The 18,898-nt window shown below is 41.7% G+C and overlaps 1 protein-coding gene and 1 non-coding gene across 2 annotated transcripts in view; both read left to right on the plus strand.

Moving 5' to 3' along the window:
* The window catches only part of FLT3 (fms related receptor tyrosine kinase 3), a gene marked incomplete at its 5' end in the record, with an annotated part of 30,436 nt that extends 13,477 nt beyond the window's left edge, over nt 1–16,959 (plus strand). Inside the window, 15 exons of the mRNA XM_010162750.1 lie at nt 2,106–2,212; nt 3,349–3,460; nt 6,008–6,186; nt 7,920–8,032; nt 8,131–8,263; nt 8,353–8,457; nt 9,751–9,861; nt 11,857–12,010; nt 12,370–12,500; nt 12,886–13,010; nt 13,377–13,499; nt 14,136–14,247; nt 14,331–14,430; nt 15,741–15,846; nt 16,825–16,959. Of these exons, the coding sequence (XP_010161052.1) occupies nt 2,106–2,212; nt 3,349–3,460; nt 6,008–6,186; nt 7,920–8,032; nt 8,131–8,263; nt 8,353–8,457; nt 9,751–9,861; nt 11,857–12,010; nt 12,370–12,500; nt 12,886–13,010; nt 13,377–13,499; nt 14,136–14,247; nt 14,331–14,430; nt 15,741–15,846; nt 16,825–16,959 (1,846 nt within the window). The remainder of the gene's footprint in view (nt 1–2,105; nt 2,213–3,348; nt 3,461–6,007; nt 6,187–7,919; nt 8,033–8,130; nt 8,264–8,352; nt 8,458–9,750; nt 9,862–11,856; nt 12,011–12,369; nt 12,501–12,885; nt 13,011–13,376; nt 13,500–14,135; nt 14,248–14,330; nt 14,431–15,740; nt 15,847–16,824) is intronic.
* Nucleotides 6,664–6,745, plus strand: TRNAS-AGA (transfer RNA serine (anticodon AGA)). The gene has a single exon. It is a non-coding gene; the product is annotated as a tRNA-Ser (tRNA).
* Nucleotides 16,960–18,898: the final 1,939 nt, after the last annotated feature.

Raw genomic sequence — 18,898 nt, forward strand, 5'->3', positions numbered from 1 at the left:
TGCCCCAAGCATCGCTGGAGGTTGGTCTGGAGGCTGCTTCAAACAGATAACTCAGCCATCCATCTGACTGAGCTGTTGAATAAATACTTGGGTTTTTTAATGTTCATTTTAGGTAGTTACACTTTGCATTTTTTATCATTCTATTTATTTTACGGAAAAATACAATTGAGGGAAAAATACATTAATTTGTTGATTATTTCATCTGACAAATACATTCTTCTGTACAAACCTCTCCCACAGCTATCCAGTTTTGGTTGAACACTAGCATCAGTCAGACAAGTCTCACCTGAGGACAAAGAGCAAGGGTAGATACTTCATTCAGTTTGAAGTGCCCAGAAGCAGCAAGGGGTAGGGAGGTCAGGAGATTCTGCCTACAAGCTGTAGCACTGCAGATTTCAATGTGATTTTAAAGCAGAAGGTTTCTCGAAACAAAACAAAAAAGGTCATCGCATACTTTAACGTATTGTGAGCCTAACTTTGCATATTTTAGTTGACTTCTGTATAATCCTATCTCCCAACACTTCTACTTTATTCCTTTCATATCCTTTTTCATTTCCTGTTTTTCTCTTTTTTGATTTCTGCCATTTCCTTATCAAATTGTTCCTCCTGATTATAGATCATATTAAATTTTATTACTCTATCCCCTGCTTTAGCTTTTAATTTCGAGTCCAAAGGATTCATCTCTCCTGTCAGTGCCCTTATGTGTTTTCAGAGATTCCTTCAGAATTTCCATTTTCTATTTGCTTTTGTTGTCTATCTGCTTTAGCACACGGCTGATTTTCACTTCCCTCCCAAGAGCAAATGGAGTTTCATACACAGAATGACCTCTGTTAAATTTATAGTATTTATCTCACATCCCCTTATATTTTCAAGTATCACATGCATTCTTTTTTTTATGCTTTTCTCATTATTTCATTAGAATTTAATACTTCAGACCTAGGATTTCAAAAGCAACAAATGATTTGTGGTTTCTCCTGCCTTCAGGGTCCATTTTGAGGCAACTTAAAAGTTATCTGATTTTAAAAAGTCCTTCAGTTCAGCAACATTTTTAAGGCCATTTCAGTTTAATACATTCAAAAGTCAATAACTATAGGGGAGGTGTTGCCTTAGTCAGAAGGCAAAATTGTCAGTGGCTTCAGTGTGAGTGCTCCTGGTTTAGAATTGCAAAGTGATACTTAGTTCATTTGTATGTGTCTTGCTTAGTGAGAAATACTCTGGCTTTAGTTCTCTAGATTCCAACCTCATTACTGCTTTCTCTTACTTTGCAAATTGCTGGTATGGGCTGCCCTTTTTTCTGTCTACTTCAAACTCTCTGATGTGTCTGCTTGCCTTTACCACTAAAATTGAGTTGCAAGCCTCCTACCTGGTTATCCTTGAGCAATCAGCCAAAACATCTGCCCCCAAAATGCCAGCAACTAAACCTGAGAAAGGATTTTCTTAAGTGCTCTTCTAATGTTGGTGAATCGCAATAGCTGCCATTTAAATATGACAATCATCCTGACAACAATAACCTAGCCAAGAGGACAGAAATAGGATGCCATCTCTGTAAGATAATATATAAGGCTACCCTTCTTCCTGCAGAAATATTTTCATGGTTGGTGCTTTGTCTCATTGACATTGAACTTTTGACTGTGATCTAATTTCTGAGTTTCCATCAGATCTTTCACTTTGGAGAGGTTTATCTCATATGATCCTATTTGTCTCATTGTTATTTTGCAGTATTCTTTATTTTAACAATTTCCATCAAAATCCTTTGGAGAGTAGAGTTTGATCCTTTGCTGGTCTTAGCATCTGCGCCATGATGTGTTATATACCTTGTCTTCCAATGGGTTGGTAACAAAATCACAGCCTGACAGCCCAGATGCATTCCAGGAACTGTGAGGAAAATTGCAGAATGAAATCAATACTGCAGGAAAAAAAAATATCCTCTTATCAAAACAGTTACATTCTGGGGTTCATATTCACTAATAAAAAATAATTTAATCTGGGTTCCTCATTAGAATGTGTTGAATTGTTTCAGCTGTATATATATGAATCTTGACTACATTTAAAATCTTCTTCAAGATGATCTTTTATCATTTTCCTGTATTTTCTTTGCTCCACAGCATTTTGTCAAAATTCTGCAACCATCAGCACCAGTCTGGGGTATATGTATTTTATGCTGAAAATGATGATAGAGTCATGACAAAAAAATTCACTCTGTCCGTAAGAAGTAAGTGAGAAAACAACCACTGTGAAGATTTGGCAGTCTGGGATTTTGCCACTGATATAAATGGAACTAATACGTTGCTTTTCCCTTAGTGTTCTCTATTTCATTTGCATAGATTTAGCGTTAAAAATGGAGGAGTACAAGGCTAAAGTGTGGTTCTCTTCACACTGCACTGCACTACTGAAATCCAGACACTGGGTCTGAGAAGGATGCCAGCTGCTTGTGGGTCACATTTCTCGTGTTGGTCAGAGATGGAGAACAGAAGAAGAAAGACGAAGTTATTAATTTTTTTTTTCTTCCCTTTAATCTGCCATAAACAGAGAGGACAGAATACGAGAAATTAGCCATATACTGAGAAAATTAATGCTTCTTAAGAAAAGCACAAAGCCTAGGAGCTCTGTAAAATACAGTGACTGCATTCTAACCCTACAGAACCGGAATATATGTGCCTGCTATAGAGACCACATGAGATACACAGTGAGAGGAAACACTTCCTCATTAGGTCTTAGCTTTCTATGGTTTGTTTATGTCATTTTTTTCCCTGATGGCCTCTGTGAGTTAACACAGTTATTCTGGAGACCCTTTGGTGTGTGACACATATGTCAGAGCTGCACTGTCTCTTACACCCTGGCCCATGATTCACACACACAGAATCTTGCCTGGTGCTCTCAGCTATCTCCATTCTGCCACGTTAACTGCAGCATCTCACCCTTGCTCTAGGTTAGGGATCATTATTTATTAAATATTATCTCTAGAGGGTTCCTCTGTGTACATTTTGTATGAGCCCAGACTGGGTGTCAGTGGAGTCCTTGGACTGACTGCTTGCTCCAAATCAGGAAAGCAGAAGTCAAGACTTCTAAATTCAACTCTGCCACTGTTTTGGTCTGGCTGTGCCTGTATAGAGAAGTGGCTGCTCCCCTTGCCTTGCCCACATTGCCATTCCACAGAACCGAAGCTTGGGGCTGAAGGAAGGAGGAGGACTGAGGGCTGCACCCAGCTCTCACTGTGACATGCGAGTGGGTTATTTTAAAAACACAGAAGCAGATCTTGGTCTCGGCAGATGTAGAGTTGCCACATAAACATAAAGGTTTTGGTCAATGAAGTGGTGACAGAAATTGTCTTGTGTTATCTTGTTGCAGGAAAGCCTGAAGTAACGATGCAGTTGTTGTTCAAGCAGATCTCCTGTGTCGCTGACAGTTACCCTGCCTCATCCTGGGTTTGGAGGAACTGTCCAGAACTGAATTCATCCAAGTAAATAATTTTCCCTCTTTTTTATTTGTTGCAAAGACCGTATCTGAGCTATCCTGGGTTAAATGAAGACTGGCCTGTAAGAAACTAAGTGCAAAATGCCCCTTCGATCTTTTGTACAAGGGGACATGGTGGCCCACTCCAGGGGAACCAGATCACCAAAACTAGGGAAAGTTTTCAATTTTTTTATTTATGTCAAATGAAGTCTATAATGATCTGTATCTCAGGCTATTTACACTGAAATAATCCCCACTGGGTTTATAGCAACAGTTAGGTAGTTATTAAGTCTTTCCTTTGGCCTGTCAAACTCAGAGGATGTTCAGGGAATGCATTGGTTAATCTGGGCTTGATTAATTGGTTACGCTTTGGTTAATACAGCTGTTATGATGGCCTGTTACTAAAGCCAGTAAAGTCAGTGAGAGTGTTGCCAGTAAAGTTAGTGAGGGTGCTTCCATTTCCTCTATTTATTTAGGGCACTGGGTCAGGCTCTACAATTTCAAGAGATACTGAAACAGCTTTGAGCTGGTTTATGCACTCTGCAGTTTTTAATTTAGATATGCCAAAAAACAATAATCCCACAGTGCAGAAGAGTACTAGGTCAAATTATCTTTTGGAAGACTTTGGATAAAGCTCTACGTATTTTAAGTAGATATAAAAAAAAAATATCTAGACCATTTTCTCATCCATACCTCTGAAAAGGCCTCCTAACATCAATCTGTGCAGAAATGGAAGAGGAAAGAAAACATCCAGTTAGTGCATTTAAGATACTCCTTAAAACAACTTTCTGGAAAGAAAACACTGTGACATTTATTTTCTTGAGAAATTCCACATGTAGAAGCTAGCACTCTGTGTCGAGCTGAATAAATTTTATTTATTCACTTACCTCCTCATTTATTCATGTGAACAGTAAATTAGGCAGTAAGTTGATGAATGATAGAAAAGCTAAGTCAAAATTATCTCTGTGTGGGCTTCTTTTCCCTCCAGTATAATGTTCCCTCTTTCTACATATCAGGTCTTAAATAAATCATTAACACAGGGTGGATGCTCTCCATCTTAAGTGAGAGAAATTTTGTGGTTAAAATCACATAACTTCAGGGAAAGGAGTTAGAACTTTCACTGTGGGTTCATTTTGTATTTATTGCTTTAGTAGTGGCTCATTCGGAGCTGCTCAGTGGTGTGAGTGTTTGAGGTAAAGGTGAAACTGGTGGAAATAGATGTGGTAGGAGAGGGTCATGTCAGCTGTGAAATTGGTGGAGGTCCCGAAGGTCAGGGGGTACAGGTGCCCTACCAGGGCAGTGGTGGAGAGTGGGAGTGAGCCCAATGTAGGAAGCAAGGAGCTAGTTCACCTCCCACTGACCCTGCCATGTCCATCACAAAAAAATAAGACTGGCAACTGCTCTGAAGCCTCACTCTAACAGTGGCAAATAAAAAGCAAGCCCATCTATCCCTCCCTCCTTTCCAACACAGACGTAAGACATGTAAAGCTCTGGTGATGAGTAGCATCCCTCAGGGTTCATATTAGGACCAGTGCTGTTACATATCTTTGTCGGAGACATGGACAGTGGGATTGAGTGCACCTTCAGCAAGTTTGCCAACACCACCAAGCTGTGAGGTTCAGTCAACACACAGGAGGGACGGGATGCCATCCAGAGGAATCTTGACAGGCTTGGGAGGTGGGCCTGTGCTAACCTCATGAAGTTCAATAAGCCCAAGTGCAAGGTCCTGCATCTGGTTCGGGGCAACCCCAAGCACAAATACAGGCTGGGCAGAGAATAGATTGAGACCAACTCTGAGGAGAAGGACTTGGGGATACTGGTATACAAGAAGCTCAAAATGAGCCGGCAATGTGCTCTCACAGCTCAGAAGGCCAACCATATCCTGAGCTGCATCAAGAGAAGTGTCAACAGCAGGTTGAGGGAGGTGATTCTCCCCCTCTACTCCACCCTTGTGAGACCCAACCTCGAGTACTGCGTCCAGTTCTGGGGCCCCCAACATCAGAAGGACATGGACCTACTGGAGCAAGTCCAGAGGAGGCCACAAGGATGATCAGGGGCCTGGAGCACCTCTCCTCTGAGGACAGGCTGAGAGTTGGGGCTGTTCAGCCTGGAGAAGAGAAGGCTCCAGGGAGACCTTATAGCAGCCTTCCAGTACCTGAAGGGGACCTACAGAAAGGCTGGGAAGGGAATTTTTACCAAGGCAGGTAGTGATAAAACAAGGGGTAATGGCTTTAAACTGGAAGAGGGCAGGTTTAGATTAGATATTAGGAAGAAATTCTTTCCTGTGAGGGTGGTGAGACACTGGAACAGGTTGCCCAGATAAGTTGTGGATGCTTCCTCCCTGGAAGTGTTCAAGGCCAGGCTGGATGAGGCTTTGAGCAACCTGGTCTAGTGGAAGGTGTCCCTGCTGATGGCAGAGGGGTTGGAACTGGATGATCTTTATGGTCCCTTCCAACCCAAACCACTCTATGATTCTATGTTTCGAAACACCCCACCTCCCTTAGAAAACTCCACTGTAAGCCAAAAATCAGAACTGGTCTCCTTTCTTTTTCAGCTGTACAGAAGAAATCACTGAGGGGATTCACAACTTCTTGCCAGAGAGGAGATCCCTGGGGTCATGGATTTCAAGCAGCACTTTAGATGTAAAGGAGACAACAACAACCTTCTCCATTGAGTGCTGTGCAAACAATTCTGCCGGTTCAGCCTGTGAAAAAAGTTTCATTAACCTGTCAGGTATCCTAAGCTAGAGCTTTAGCACAGGTTTTCTCAATTAAAACTGGCATGGTAAAACTTACAGTATTTTTATTTGGCTAATGGCTGACTATGCAATGGCGTTGCAGGTAAAACACTGTGTACATAGTGTGGGAAATGGTGGGTGAATGGGAGACACAGGTCTCTTTTCTCTGGTCCCAAAGCAGGATCCTCCCTCATTAAAATGAGCAGAAATGTCACATGAATAGGAGGTGCAGGATGGAGCCATGGCAATGTTGGGGTTCCTTTTTTATTTCCTTTTAGTAATCTCTACCTGAAACCTAGAGGCTTTGGGAATAGCTATAGCCACTTTGGTAGCTGGTGGCAGGTGTTGGCTCTTGTTCCTCTTCTGGAGGTCACTGTGGAGCTGCCAGAAATGCCCATGGGAGCTCTCCTCACCCCATGGAGGTTATTGCATGCCTGAGCAAGAGCATGACTAAGCCAACAGACACATTCAAGGTAGTTGTGGCCGAGTGGTGAAGGCGATGGACTAGAAATCCATTGGGGTTTCCCCGCGCAGGTTCGAATCCTGCCAACTACGAGGTGCAGTCTCCTTTTGTGCTGCCTGCAATTGACCACACTTGAGCTGTGAGACTCACCTTCACACTGTACTTGATGCCCAGGAAGACAGTAAAGCTGTTAGGCACATAGCTAAAATAGGAGAATTATTTCCTGTGGTAATTCTATACTAAGCATTCTTGTCTCCCTACTCTGTGTGATTTTGTGTGTGTCCATCCCTGTCTGGGAAGCAGGAGTGAGTACTGGGAGAGAGGCATTCTTCAACTGCTGTATGCAGGTGGCAGAGGACTAAGCCCTGGTTTGGGAACCACTGTAGAGTCTCTCTTCTTGTAGAGGACATGAGAGATTCTTTCATTATTGAACAAGAGAATCAATATGACTATTTGCCCATACACTTTCTACTTGTAACACCATATACATCCCGTAGGGCAAAATATTTCCATTTCAGGGAATATGCTGTGGTACCTAGGAAGTGTTTTGAAGCATCCAGATATTTGCAGTACAGAGATTTCCTTTGTCATGGATACACAAGCTGTTTGGGTGCTTCTGACTACTGCTGGGAAAATTAGATAGAGTTTGAGCATTTATGTTGAAATTACAATAGAAAGTAAGCATAACACTTACCTCTTGGAAACTACATGAATGTGAGGACAAGTCTCATGTAACACTTATCTACCCACCATTGCCTTCTAGTATGGCCTTTACTTGTTAAAAGAGTTTCTGGCTGAGCAGCAGAGCGATGCTCCAAGCAGGCTGTGTACAGTTCATCCACTCCAAGCAGGCTGTGTACACCCATCTGCTGGTAACTGGTGCTTCAGTACCTAACGTGCATTGCTTGAGGGAAGGCACAGGGTGAGAGGAGGGAGATACAATGAGGAAAGGAACCGATTATTCCTGTTTGTGCTCACCAAGTCCAATCTATGGATCACACCAACACCTCTGTGCACTTAGATTTATTAAATGGTGCAGCATTTTTTTTGAAATTAAGACAAATGTCAGAATTACCCAGCACTTAACACCTCTTGCCCAACTCCTTGCTTTGCATGTGGCTCCATCTCATTCCCTGTGCAGAGGAGGCTCAGATGTGAGTGGACTGCAAACTGGTAGAACTGATGAGGCCATGTCAGGTTCTCCTTGCACCTTTAGCTGTACGCACAAACTCTGATTCAGTGGGTAGTAATACGTATCTTTTAAAGTTGCAGGAGCTGTTTCTTCCCCCCGGGACAATGCTGCATTCTATGTCTCTGTTGGATTTTTCCTCCTATTGATCGCTTTTTTGTTCGTATTCATTATTCATAAATACAAAAAGGTAAAAGTAAACATAACTACCTGCCCCTTCTTCTTCTGTTCCTACCAGGCCCTTTCTTCTTCTCTATGACTTATTCCACTTTTTTTTTTCTTCCAAAGCAATTTAGATATGAAAGCCAGTTGCAAATGATACAGATGAGAGGCCCATCAGATAATCAGTACATCTACATCGACTTCAGAGAATTCGAATATGATCTCAAATGGGAATTTCCCAGGGAAAATCTGGAATTTGGTGAGCAGTCCACAAGACAAATCACAGTGGTGGAGTAGTAGCCTGTGCTGTACCAGATGCAAATAATATTGGCATATCGTGTCTTGTAGGACAGGTCCTCGGTTCTGGGGCTTTTGGGAAAGTGGTGAATGCGACAGCTTATGGAATTAGCAATGCAGGAGATTCAGTCCAGGTTGCAGTGAAAATGCTAAAAGGTATGATAAACTCTGGGTGCCTTTTGCCAGCAGTGAGGTATTCTGGCAGCTCCAAAGCAGAAGTGGTGTTGGAAGAAATTTATTTATACACAGAGTTTTAGCAGCTATAACTCACAAATGTTTGGTTTCAAAATGCTTTCAAAACCCTGTTTCTGTTTGGAAAGGTGTTGCTGAAGTGCTTCCTTCCTGCAGCATGTGGCATTTTGTCCTATACACCATTGATCTGCATTGTGTGGGCAAGGATGGAGCTGCTCTGCTCTAAAGAGGACAAAACCAAATTCATAGTGCAGATTAGCCTGCTGGTTACACTGGGGGCTTTGTGAAATGTGAAGTAAGGTCCCTTTTTCTTGTAGTGCTGTCTAGCTGTTGCACTCCCTTCGCCTCCTGTGTCTGAACTAGCTTGTTTGCGGAACTTCCAGCACGTCTTCCTGTAGTCTTTTCTTCTGGACGACACAAAGCAATTCCTTTCCATCTCTCCTTAAGGGTCAGTCTTCTTAAACTTCTAATCCTCCTTGCTGCTTTGCTCTGGCCTCTCTCCAAACTGACTTGACCACTCACAAAATCAGTGTCTGGAAGCAAGCCTCCCTGGCAGCAAGCAGAAGAGGAGAGCTGCCCCACTGGGTCCCAAGTACCACAACCCTGTTGACAGATAACAGAATGAGCTTCCCATTGGCAGCAGCACCAGCACCCTGCTCACCTGTGTGCCCACACAGTTCCTTCCTGCCAGCTCTGCCATCCAGCTCTTCATCCCCTATTTGCACACATTCACCAGCTCTACACTTCCTCGATCCACTCCTTTGCAGTTGTCTTTATGGAAGTTCATCTTGATCATTTTGCTTCATGTCCTCAGTTCACTGAGATCATAAGGACCAAATGCTTGCTGAAAAACAAGCCTAAAGCTATTGCTGAAACACAGGGTGGCCTTCTTAGCTATTGCACTGCAACTGGCTGTGTGCCATATGGCTGTTAAGATTTTTTTCTCTTAGCACTTCTCTTCAGCAGGGTTGACTGTCATTTTTTATGTGCTTGACACTGCAGTCATTCCTTGCCAGCCCACGAATGACAAATATTAACATTTTCCTAAGCATTCAAATAATCCATGCTCACACAGACATTTCTTTTTCACCTTTGGCTAAATCTTTTTATATTGTACAATGATTTTTTAGGATGTTCCAAAGGTACTGTCGGTGCAATTAATTTGAAATGAAGACTTGCATGTGACAAAGCATCTCAACCATTTACATTTTTTTTTCTTTGCTGCAGATGTCCAAATCTCTATTATTACTTTTACAGAAAAACCTGATGCTTCAGAAAAAGATGCTCTAATGTCTGAGCTGAAAATGATGACTCACATTGGAAGCCATGAAAATATTGTAAACCTACTAGGAGCTTGCACTGTGTCAGGTAACTTGCAGTTGTGGAAAGGTATCATTTAAAACCTCCAGAGTAACGAGGACTCCTGAACAGGAAAGAAGTATCAAAAAATGATCATTGAAAGCAGTATTAAAAACATCCAAGCCCTAGTTAATTATCTATTGTTCAGGCTGCTGTTCCTGTCTTCACCCTGAATCCTGGCTTTGCCCAACAAATTTTGCTGTTCTGTGCTGGTCCAAAATAAGATGAAGATGAAAGGAAAGCAAAGTTCAAGCCATGCATCTGTACAGAAATGGATCCTTTCTAATTGTACTTGCATGAGGTGATACAACAGCCCTTCTATAGAAGAGGTTTTTCCTGTCACAGTGGTGATGGCTCAGATATGGGCCAGTTTCTTAAGCAAAAAGGAAAAACTTACCTGGTGCAAGATACTTTTGTATCTGCGTGATTCTGTGCACATAACAAAAGTTGAGTTTTGGGGTTTTTTTTAAATCATGTTGCTCACCAGGGAAGCTATAAAAAGAAACTGAAAAGTTCCTAAGGCTAGATAGGAAAGGAAATAAACTGAAAAAGAGCAGGGAGAGGGGGAAGAAAGAAGAGGAGAGGAGTGAATAATGAAAAGAGTAACAACAAGATGGAAAAAAATAAGCAAAGATGGGCTAAGATTAAAGTGTCAAGATATTATCACTAATTAATTGTTGTGTGACTTGTGATATCATTGAGGCAATGTACATGGATATTCTTGTCCCAAGAACAACCTCTCTGGCCAGTCCAGCAGTGAACAGGAATGAGTGGAGAGAGACTAAGGAACAGATCACCTCGGGGGAAAGGGCAGGGGCTTACCCAATGTTTGCCTGTACCTTTAAATGTAACACCTGCCACTGTAAAACTTGACAGACTTTCTGCCAGCAACATTTATTAAGTCAGAAAGACTAAAGATAAGAGTTAACTCTTGTTTTCCCTGTTTACATCAACAACAATAGTGTCATGCAAAGACAACTGCGTCATAAGAGGAAAGCAACAGATTGGTGGTGGTGATGTTAACTGCTTTGAAACTATACAGGCTGCCACTGCCTTCTGGAAAATTCAGCAAGATGTGATGCTGTAGGCAGGAGAGCTGCAGAGAAGACTTGCTCAGTCTGGCAGGGTAGGGCAGGGACAATTCCAGCCTTACCCAAGTCTCATATTCAAAAGCATTTACGTATCTCTCAAGAGTTTCACATCCATCCTCAGAGACTTTGCAGGCTTTTTCCAGTGTGCCTACCTTGCTTGACAGGGGTCTTCTGGCAGAAATGTCCACAAAATCTTATTCAGTCTTTCTGATCCAGAAGTGTTGATGTCAGCCTGACTTTGCAGGGGTGATGTGTGACCACTCTGAGCTCTCCCTGGGCCATTTGCTCTGCTCCTGCTGGCTTGTCATGGCTTTCCTCCAAGCCTGCCTGGTCAGGAATTTGAGGTATTTTTCCTTTCTTGAGAAAATTGGCTGACCAGTGCTCTACTTAGACACATTCCCTTGCAAGGTCTTTTCCTTCTATAGGTCCTCTCAGCAAGCACACTTGGGTTTCAGGTGGCCTTCATGGAAAAAGAAGGATATTTCTAGAGTGTGAAGGTAGTGCAGATAAATGAAAGGGCGTAGATCAACAGATACCAATTCACACCAGCAAGGTAATTAGCAGGGGTCATCTTTTGCTTGAACCACGTATGGTTTAGACAATATGTTGCATCTTTATAGCCTGTGCTGTCCTCCCCAGTGCCATTGATATGGGGAAGGATGCTTGTGCCATCATAGGGATTTGCAATCTATCTTGGGAGGTGCACCACAGGGAAAAACCAGCTACACAAACTTTCCAGAGGGATATTACAGTCAGTGATTACAGTCAGTAAACTTTACCTGCCCATCAGTGCAGGTTATCTACCCAGGAAGGGAAGATGCTTGGGATCTGGGAGAAGATGAGGCATCATTAGGGCTTTAATAGGGAAAGCACTATATATAGCAGGAGGCATTTGCATTTCCAACTATTTCAGGACCAATCTACTTGATATTTGAATACTGTTGCTATGGTGACCTTCTGAACTACTTAAGGAGCAAGAGAGAAAAGTTTCACTGGACACTGACGGATGTTTTTAAACAGCACAACTTCAGCTTTTACCACAATATCAATTTGGACCAAAATTCCAGGTAAAGCATTCAGCAACAGTTTAACACTTTATAAAGCTGCTGTCTCTTTCTAAGCTGCATTCTCAGATGTGCTGTAAACTGGTGAAGTTATTGAATTATTGAGAATGTGCCTTCACATACTTCAACAAGCAAGACCTTGGGAGGAACTGAGATTTGATTCTCCTTATGATGTTCTTCGCACTGGACTACAAAAGACAAGCAGTTTTTTGTTTCTCTTTCCAGTTTTGAGAAGATCCATGTCTGTGCACAGATTTTTAATACTGATAACTGATCATGCTTTTTCACTGCAAAGCAATTTACATATGGAAAATGGTGTGATCCACTGTGTGTAATCTTTGACAATGTGTCACCCACTCCAGGAAAGGAACTCACCTGAAGTACAATGTGAATATGACTCTATGCAGAGAGAATGAATTTGAAATCACACAAAGAAGTCAAAACATAAATGTGACATCTGGATCAAATGGGATTGTGCTGTATTCCGAGGAAGGTAAGAGATTAGTTGCTTTTATCTCTAGTAGTTCTGTTATTATTGTATTTATTATATTATTGATTGAACTGGACTAGATTCAGTGACACAGGAGGCCCCTTTCTATCATATGTCTCTCTTCCGTCCTGGCAAGAATTTTGCTGGAGGATTCAATAACACTTAAGAGCAGAGACTTATGTTTCTGGTCATGCTGTGCATAGTATTTGAGCATGAAAATACTCTTTATTTTGTTTCTGAGCAAAGGATGCAAAGGATGCAAAAGATTAATGTTCTTTTTAATTATATTCTTGGTAGGAGCATATGAAAATCCTTACACCAGTCAGTGGAATAAATCAGAGAATGAGGAAGCCCATGTAAAATTCATACTTTCGGTTCCTTTTTACAGATGAAATTAAGCATGCAAGCAGACAGATGGACGAAGAGGAGGATTTTAATGTGCTCACTTTTGAAGACCTTCTTTGCTTCTCTTATCAAGTGGCCAAAGGGATGGAGTTTCTGGCGTCCAAATCGGTATGGTGAAGGGTAGCAAACTGGTGAGATAGAAAAGATGGTAAAAATAGGTCAGTCTATAAAAAGGTAGTCTGAAGAACAGAGCCACACAGTGGCAGGCTTGAACTATACCTCCTTCCTCGGCTTTACAGCAAAGACTGGATTGCAGTTTCAGGCATAACCCTGAATAAGTGGCTGCACTGCACACTTCTGCCTGCTCTGGCCCTGTCCTTTGCCACGAGCAACTGGGGACTGTCCAACTTGCTCGTTGTCCAATCTGTTTGAGTGGAAGGAGGCACCAATTCAGAGTGCTCTGTGTGAGACAAGGGAATTATCTCCTTCTGGTACCAAATGCTGCAGAGCATTAACCCATCCTTTCCTTCTAAGTGCATTCACAGAGACCTCGCTGCCCGCAATATACTAGTGACCCACGGAAAAGTGGTGAAAATATGTGACTTTGGCCTTGCCAGAGATGTACTGAATGACTCCAACTACATCGTCAGGGGCAATGTAAGTTCCTGAATGCTCTCTGTTCTTCATATCATTGTAAGAATGATAAGGAACTGAGAAAGCGAAGCTTTGCATTTTCAAATTCCATGTTAGCTTTATAGATACCTGTACAGACATTGCCAAAATCTCACTTCTACCTGCCCTTGGCAAAAGCAAATGCAAATTCTTAGCTTGTACTTAACCTAATCAAGCTAGGTCTGTAAATGAGATGGTACACATGTCCTTTCTAAAGCGCACTGAAACCACTGATGGAAGTGCTGGGAATTGTTTTTTGTTACAGACAATAATAGTACAGGGACAAAAACATAGCACATCAGATCCTCCGGCTATATGAAGTACAGGGTGGACTTCTCCATCTGAGCTACTGCCTCTGGAATTCAGAGAAGGCAGGAAGGCTGTGCCAGGGCTGAGCTCATCTCTTTCTTAAATAATCATCCAAAGTGGATGAGATTAATTGGCTCCTTAGAAGTGCCTATTTCTCTCTATAAGGGAAATTTAAAGGGTCTACTAAGAGAGGCCCAGCTTTTCATATAACAAACATGAATCGCTCCTACTCAAGAAGTGAGAATTACAGTGAATCATCTAGAAAGCCTGTTCCACAGCATGACTTGGTCTCCTTTCCCCCTGTCTGTACAGGCTCGTTTACCAGTTAAATGGATGGCTCCTGAAAGTTTATTCGAGAGGACATACACAATGAAGAGTGATGTCTGGTCTTATGGAATATTACTATGGGAAATATTCTCTTTGGGTATGTTCTGTAACACAACAAAAGAGCACTGCTTTGTTTTGAGAGCTTCCGAATTAACATGTATTCTCCAATATTTTCTACAGGTGTAAATCCCTACCCTGGTATTCAGGTTGATACAAACTTCTACAAATTAATACAAAATGGATTTAAAATGGACCGCCCATATTATGCTACAAAAGATGTGTAAGTGTATTTTCTGATTGATGCACAGCACAGGAATTTCTATTGACTAGGTCACTGTTTGTATGACCTTTTAGTTATTGTACACTGTACCTTGCTTCAAAAAAGCTGCAAAATGTGAGATCTTCCTCTAACTCTGAAAAAGGCTGCTTGATCATGTAGGTTCTGTCCTAAAGCAGAAATTATCAACATTAAAGGTTACATGTCTTTGAAAGGACTAATTTATTATCTTTACTTAATTGTGCCTTCTTTTCCCAGGGAAATTCTTGTTCTCAGGTCACAGACTTTTTTTTTTTCTTTTTGCAAAAGCAATGTTATACCATATAAATTTTGGATATTAACTAAATCTTTGGTTATTTTTTCTAAACTTTTTTTTTTTTTTAATTGAGCTTTAGCATGTTTTATTCAGTTCCAGGAGACTAGGCATCCTCTTAGAGAAAATTCCTGCTAATGAAGAGTTGGTGGGAGCTATTCCTGTGCTCTCAGCATATGATTTTGAGCCTGTGCCTCTGTACCTGGATGGGCTCTGCCTAGAGGTGGATGCCAGGGGAGAAGAGAAGGTAGTACAAAGCTACAAGACCCAGAGCATGGAGGAAAGGGAAGGACTTTGGCATGTCTGGGCTCTTCTGGCAGACATTTCATAGACAGTCTAGGGACTCAGTGCCTTGCTATGATACTATGCTGTTCTCATCTTCTCCATGTAAAGACTGTAATGGCATTAAAGGTACATAGGTGAATCTGACAGATCGACCCATGAAAGATTGCTGTGGGATATATAAATATCAGGGAACCTATTGACCTGGTAGGTTTGCAAGGGACTTTAGCAGGTAGATGCTGCACTGGTCTCTGATGAAAGTGCAAAATCTTTAAGGTGGCATTTAAACTTCAGAAAAATTTTTATGATGTCAAATTACATAAAAGACTTGCTGTGAAAAGTGCCCTCAAGACTACAGAGTCCACAAGGAGCTGGTTCAGCCCCAGAGACAGACAGGAATTGTCTTCCTATGACTTTCTGTATGGAAGCTGGAAAACAAGGTTAGCATGCTAGTATGTGCCAGCCAGGTTGAAATCCTGGCCCTGACCTTATGAAGAGGATTTTGCTAAGGACTCCAGTAAAGCCATGTTCTTCATTTCACCCTTAGTCCTTATCTTTCTGTATCTTTTCAGCTGATGCAACACATTCAAAATCTGACCTCTTTCTATAAAATTGTTCTCATGACCCATGATTCCCATCCAAATTCTGCACTTCCGTGTAGTCACCTACAGAGACTCCATCAGCTAATGTTTTCTATGTCACCTCTTTGCTCCTGCAGCTATCGTGTTATGCAGACCTGTTGGGCCCTTGACTCCAGAAAAAGACCCTCCTTTTCTTGGCTGGTTTCCTCTCTTGCCTGTCAGCTGGCTGAGGCAGAAGGAGCAGTAAGTAAACACAGAAATAAGAAAAAACGTTGGGTTTGGATTTTTTTCTTTGTAGCTTTGTATGAGCTGAGAAATAGTCTTCTGGTTTCTATTCAAATGTGCCATTGTGTTATGGAGCTATTACTCAGAGATTTACCTAAGAGTTTGAGGAAGATTTTTCTGCCATCAGAAGGAATCCTGACCTCCCTGATGAGGATTTCTTTCTTTCCACTGCCTTTCTTTCCACTGGGACTCTGGAAGGCTGAAATCTCTCAGCCTGTGCCATGGGAAGTGCTTCTCTTGTGCAGGAGCCAGTGTAGTTGGCTTTGGTGATGCCGATAGCTGCCACGGGAGGGGAGCTGAGCCCAGGCCAACTTCCAGGGACCTCATGGGGGACCACCATAAGTATGTGCTGCCACATCCTCACAGACATAGGTCCGTATGTCATTCTCAAAGGTCAAAATAATAAAAAGGATCTGACGAAGTCATATTCCATCCTTACCAGACTGTCATGTCTTCCTCAGGATAAGAAACTCCTTTCAAAACTACCAGTTCCTACGTAGATATTCACTCTGGGCTAGATGCTATTTCCCAGTGCAGTGTCCCTGTGAACCTTTTGGGATGTGGTGAGCTATGAATGACTCTTGCCTTTGCAGCCTTGAGTCTCTCTGCAGGCTGCTAGCCTGGCAAGAGCAGCTGAGCGTAGAAGCAAACTGATGAGCAACTTCAAAGCACTATAGCTAGAAAAAAAAATCATTCTTTGCAGTCTCGTGCCCTTCCTAAACCTGGGTCTTTTTGGATAGGTAAGATCTGTCACACTTAGGCAGTTGTCTGAACTCCCTTTGGAGTCAGTGGGAAGTAACAGGCAGTTCTGAGTATGGTTCTCCCTCAAGAGGAGGTGGGCTGTACTTTACAAGTGCCTGCTTCACAGGGAGAAAAGCAGTTCTCTAGCAGTTCTTCTAGTGATAACAGAAGATATCTTTTATTTCCTCATCCTAGGTTTACCAGAATATGAAGAAAAATGTTTCTACACACAATTCCAGCACCAAAACTAAATCACATGTAAGCAGGGATGAGGAATCGCTGTTATCCCCAACTGTGCTCCAGCATGAAGACTCTCAGGTTGAAAAATAATCTGTGTTCTGGATACTGATCTCAGAATTTTCATAAACTGTATGTAGCACAAATGTTTTCTATCACCTCTAAGAAAAGAAAATGTTACCAACTGCTGCTCTATTTGCATTCTTATGGGCCAGTCCATATTTATGTTATTTTGAGGAGAAGACACAATTCATTTATTTGAATTCAGCAAACATGTCTATCACGAGAGAAGCAATGGTCTTGTCGCTGTCTCTCTACAACTGGCTATCTCTTTTCCTGGTTTTATGTAAACAGTGTCTAATCAATGCATTGAATTCAGACTGTTCTTGCCATATTGCAAGCAAACACAAGAAAATCCGCGGGGCTTTAGTCAATGTTTACAAGCACGGACTATGCATCTGAAGAGAACTGCTGTAATTTCTGGAAGTGCTACTCAGGTCTTCATCTCCAGACATCAGTGAGTGTTGGAAAACCAGCCTTGTTTTACAAGGAACTGTAAATTTGAGTGTGTACAACTGTCCTGTCCTGAATATCTCAATTGCTGTGAAGTTCCTGAGAAGTGTCCAGTTCAGATGAGTTCATTTCATCAACCATTAGGTACTTGGGTGGTCTCTAATCATCCAGGCTACTTTCTGCACCTGCCGATGAGAACTAAGTGCTTACAGTGAGTGATTCCTTTATACCTAAAATAAGCAACTAAAACAAACAGGAGGAGTGATATCTGGAGATGACCTTGTGCCTCCCTGGTCTAGAAAATCCAGGTGACAGTCTCCAACTGGAAGTCCCACTTTGTCTGAGTTACAGCTAATTCCACTCTTTGGCTTTGTGTGTTTTAATATCAAGTAAAAATGTTTAATTTTAAATAAACTATCTTCTGTGGCAATTTAGGAGTGTAATATCATCACTCCCAATTCCCAGAAGTCAGCTGGGGTGTATGAACCCTGCTGCAATAAAATGAGAGTATGTATGTCTCTAACTTTCTCCCAGACTCCCAGGACAATAACCAGAGGCTTGGTGGGTTTTTAATATAGCTAAAAAGACATGTTATTTTCATGATGAAATTTAGGGATTTGTAAATGCAGCCTTCACAATGACTAATGGGATACATTTGCCTACACCCCAGTGAATCAAGATGAGAATATGCTGGTTAATAGTTTTCTTCTCTTTTACATTTTACAAGGTGCTAACTGCAGTTAGGATTTCCAGTGGCAAGTGTTATAAATTAATAACTGTTTGGATAAAACATACTATCACATAAATTGAGCTACTCTTTACTAACATTATCTGAAAATAATTATTGCTGTAATAAAGCAATTATGATTTGTATATTTTTGTTAACATTGTTGCATTAGCAAGGAATCGTTGATTTTTTTTTAGTCAGACATAAACTGATGAAAAATAATTTGGAAATACAACAATAGAAATAAAACTTTAAAATTACACTTTCTAGAAAATATATATGACTTTTAGCATACTCTTGTAACACAATTTCAAAGTGTTCAGAAACAAGATATCACTGTTCAGCACCGTTAACACACAGCCTGTGCCAGCTGGGAAGCGAGAGTTGAGTGTCTTGTGCAGATAGGAGTTTTCAGCCTTCAGAGATAGAGATGTTTAATGCTGAACTGGTTGCATCCAAGCCTAGCTGGCCCTGGAAGCTAACCAGATGTGAACTTGGCTCATAGAGGAGCAGATGGGAATCCCCTGTGCTTTAAAACATGCCAGAGTTGTGTCAAATGTTTTTCCACAAGATGAAAAAAGGAGTGGACAGAGGTCATCTGGCCCCATCATCACCACTGAGCTGAGACTTGGGAATACAAAGGCAAATAGAAAACCTTGGAGCTAACACAAACTCCTCATGATGTACACATGAAGAGCAGCTCAGGCAACACTGCACTCTGTGAGAAAGTACAATGAGAAGAAACACCCTCCTGTAAGGGCTGGACCTTCAGAGGGTTGTGCATCTGCTCCT

Source organism: Antrostomus carolinensis, unplaced genomic scaffold (genome assembly GCF_000700745.2).
Source record: "Antrostomus carolinensis isolate BGI_N321 unplaced genomic scaffold, ASM70074v2 scaffold22332, whole genome shotgun sequence".
Taxonomy (NCBI): domain Eukaryota; kingdom Metazoa; phylum Chordata; class Aves; order Caprimulgiformes; family Caprimulgidae; genus Antrostomus; species Antrostomus carolinensis.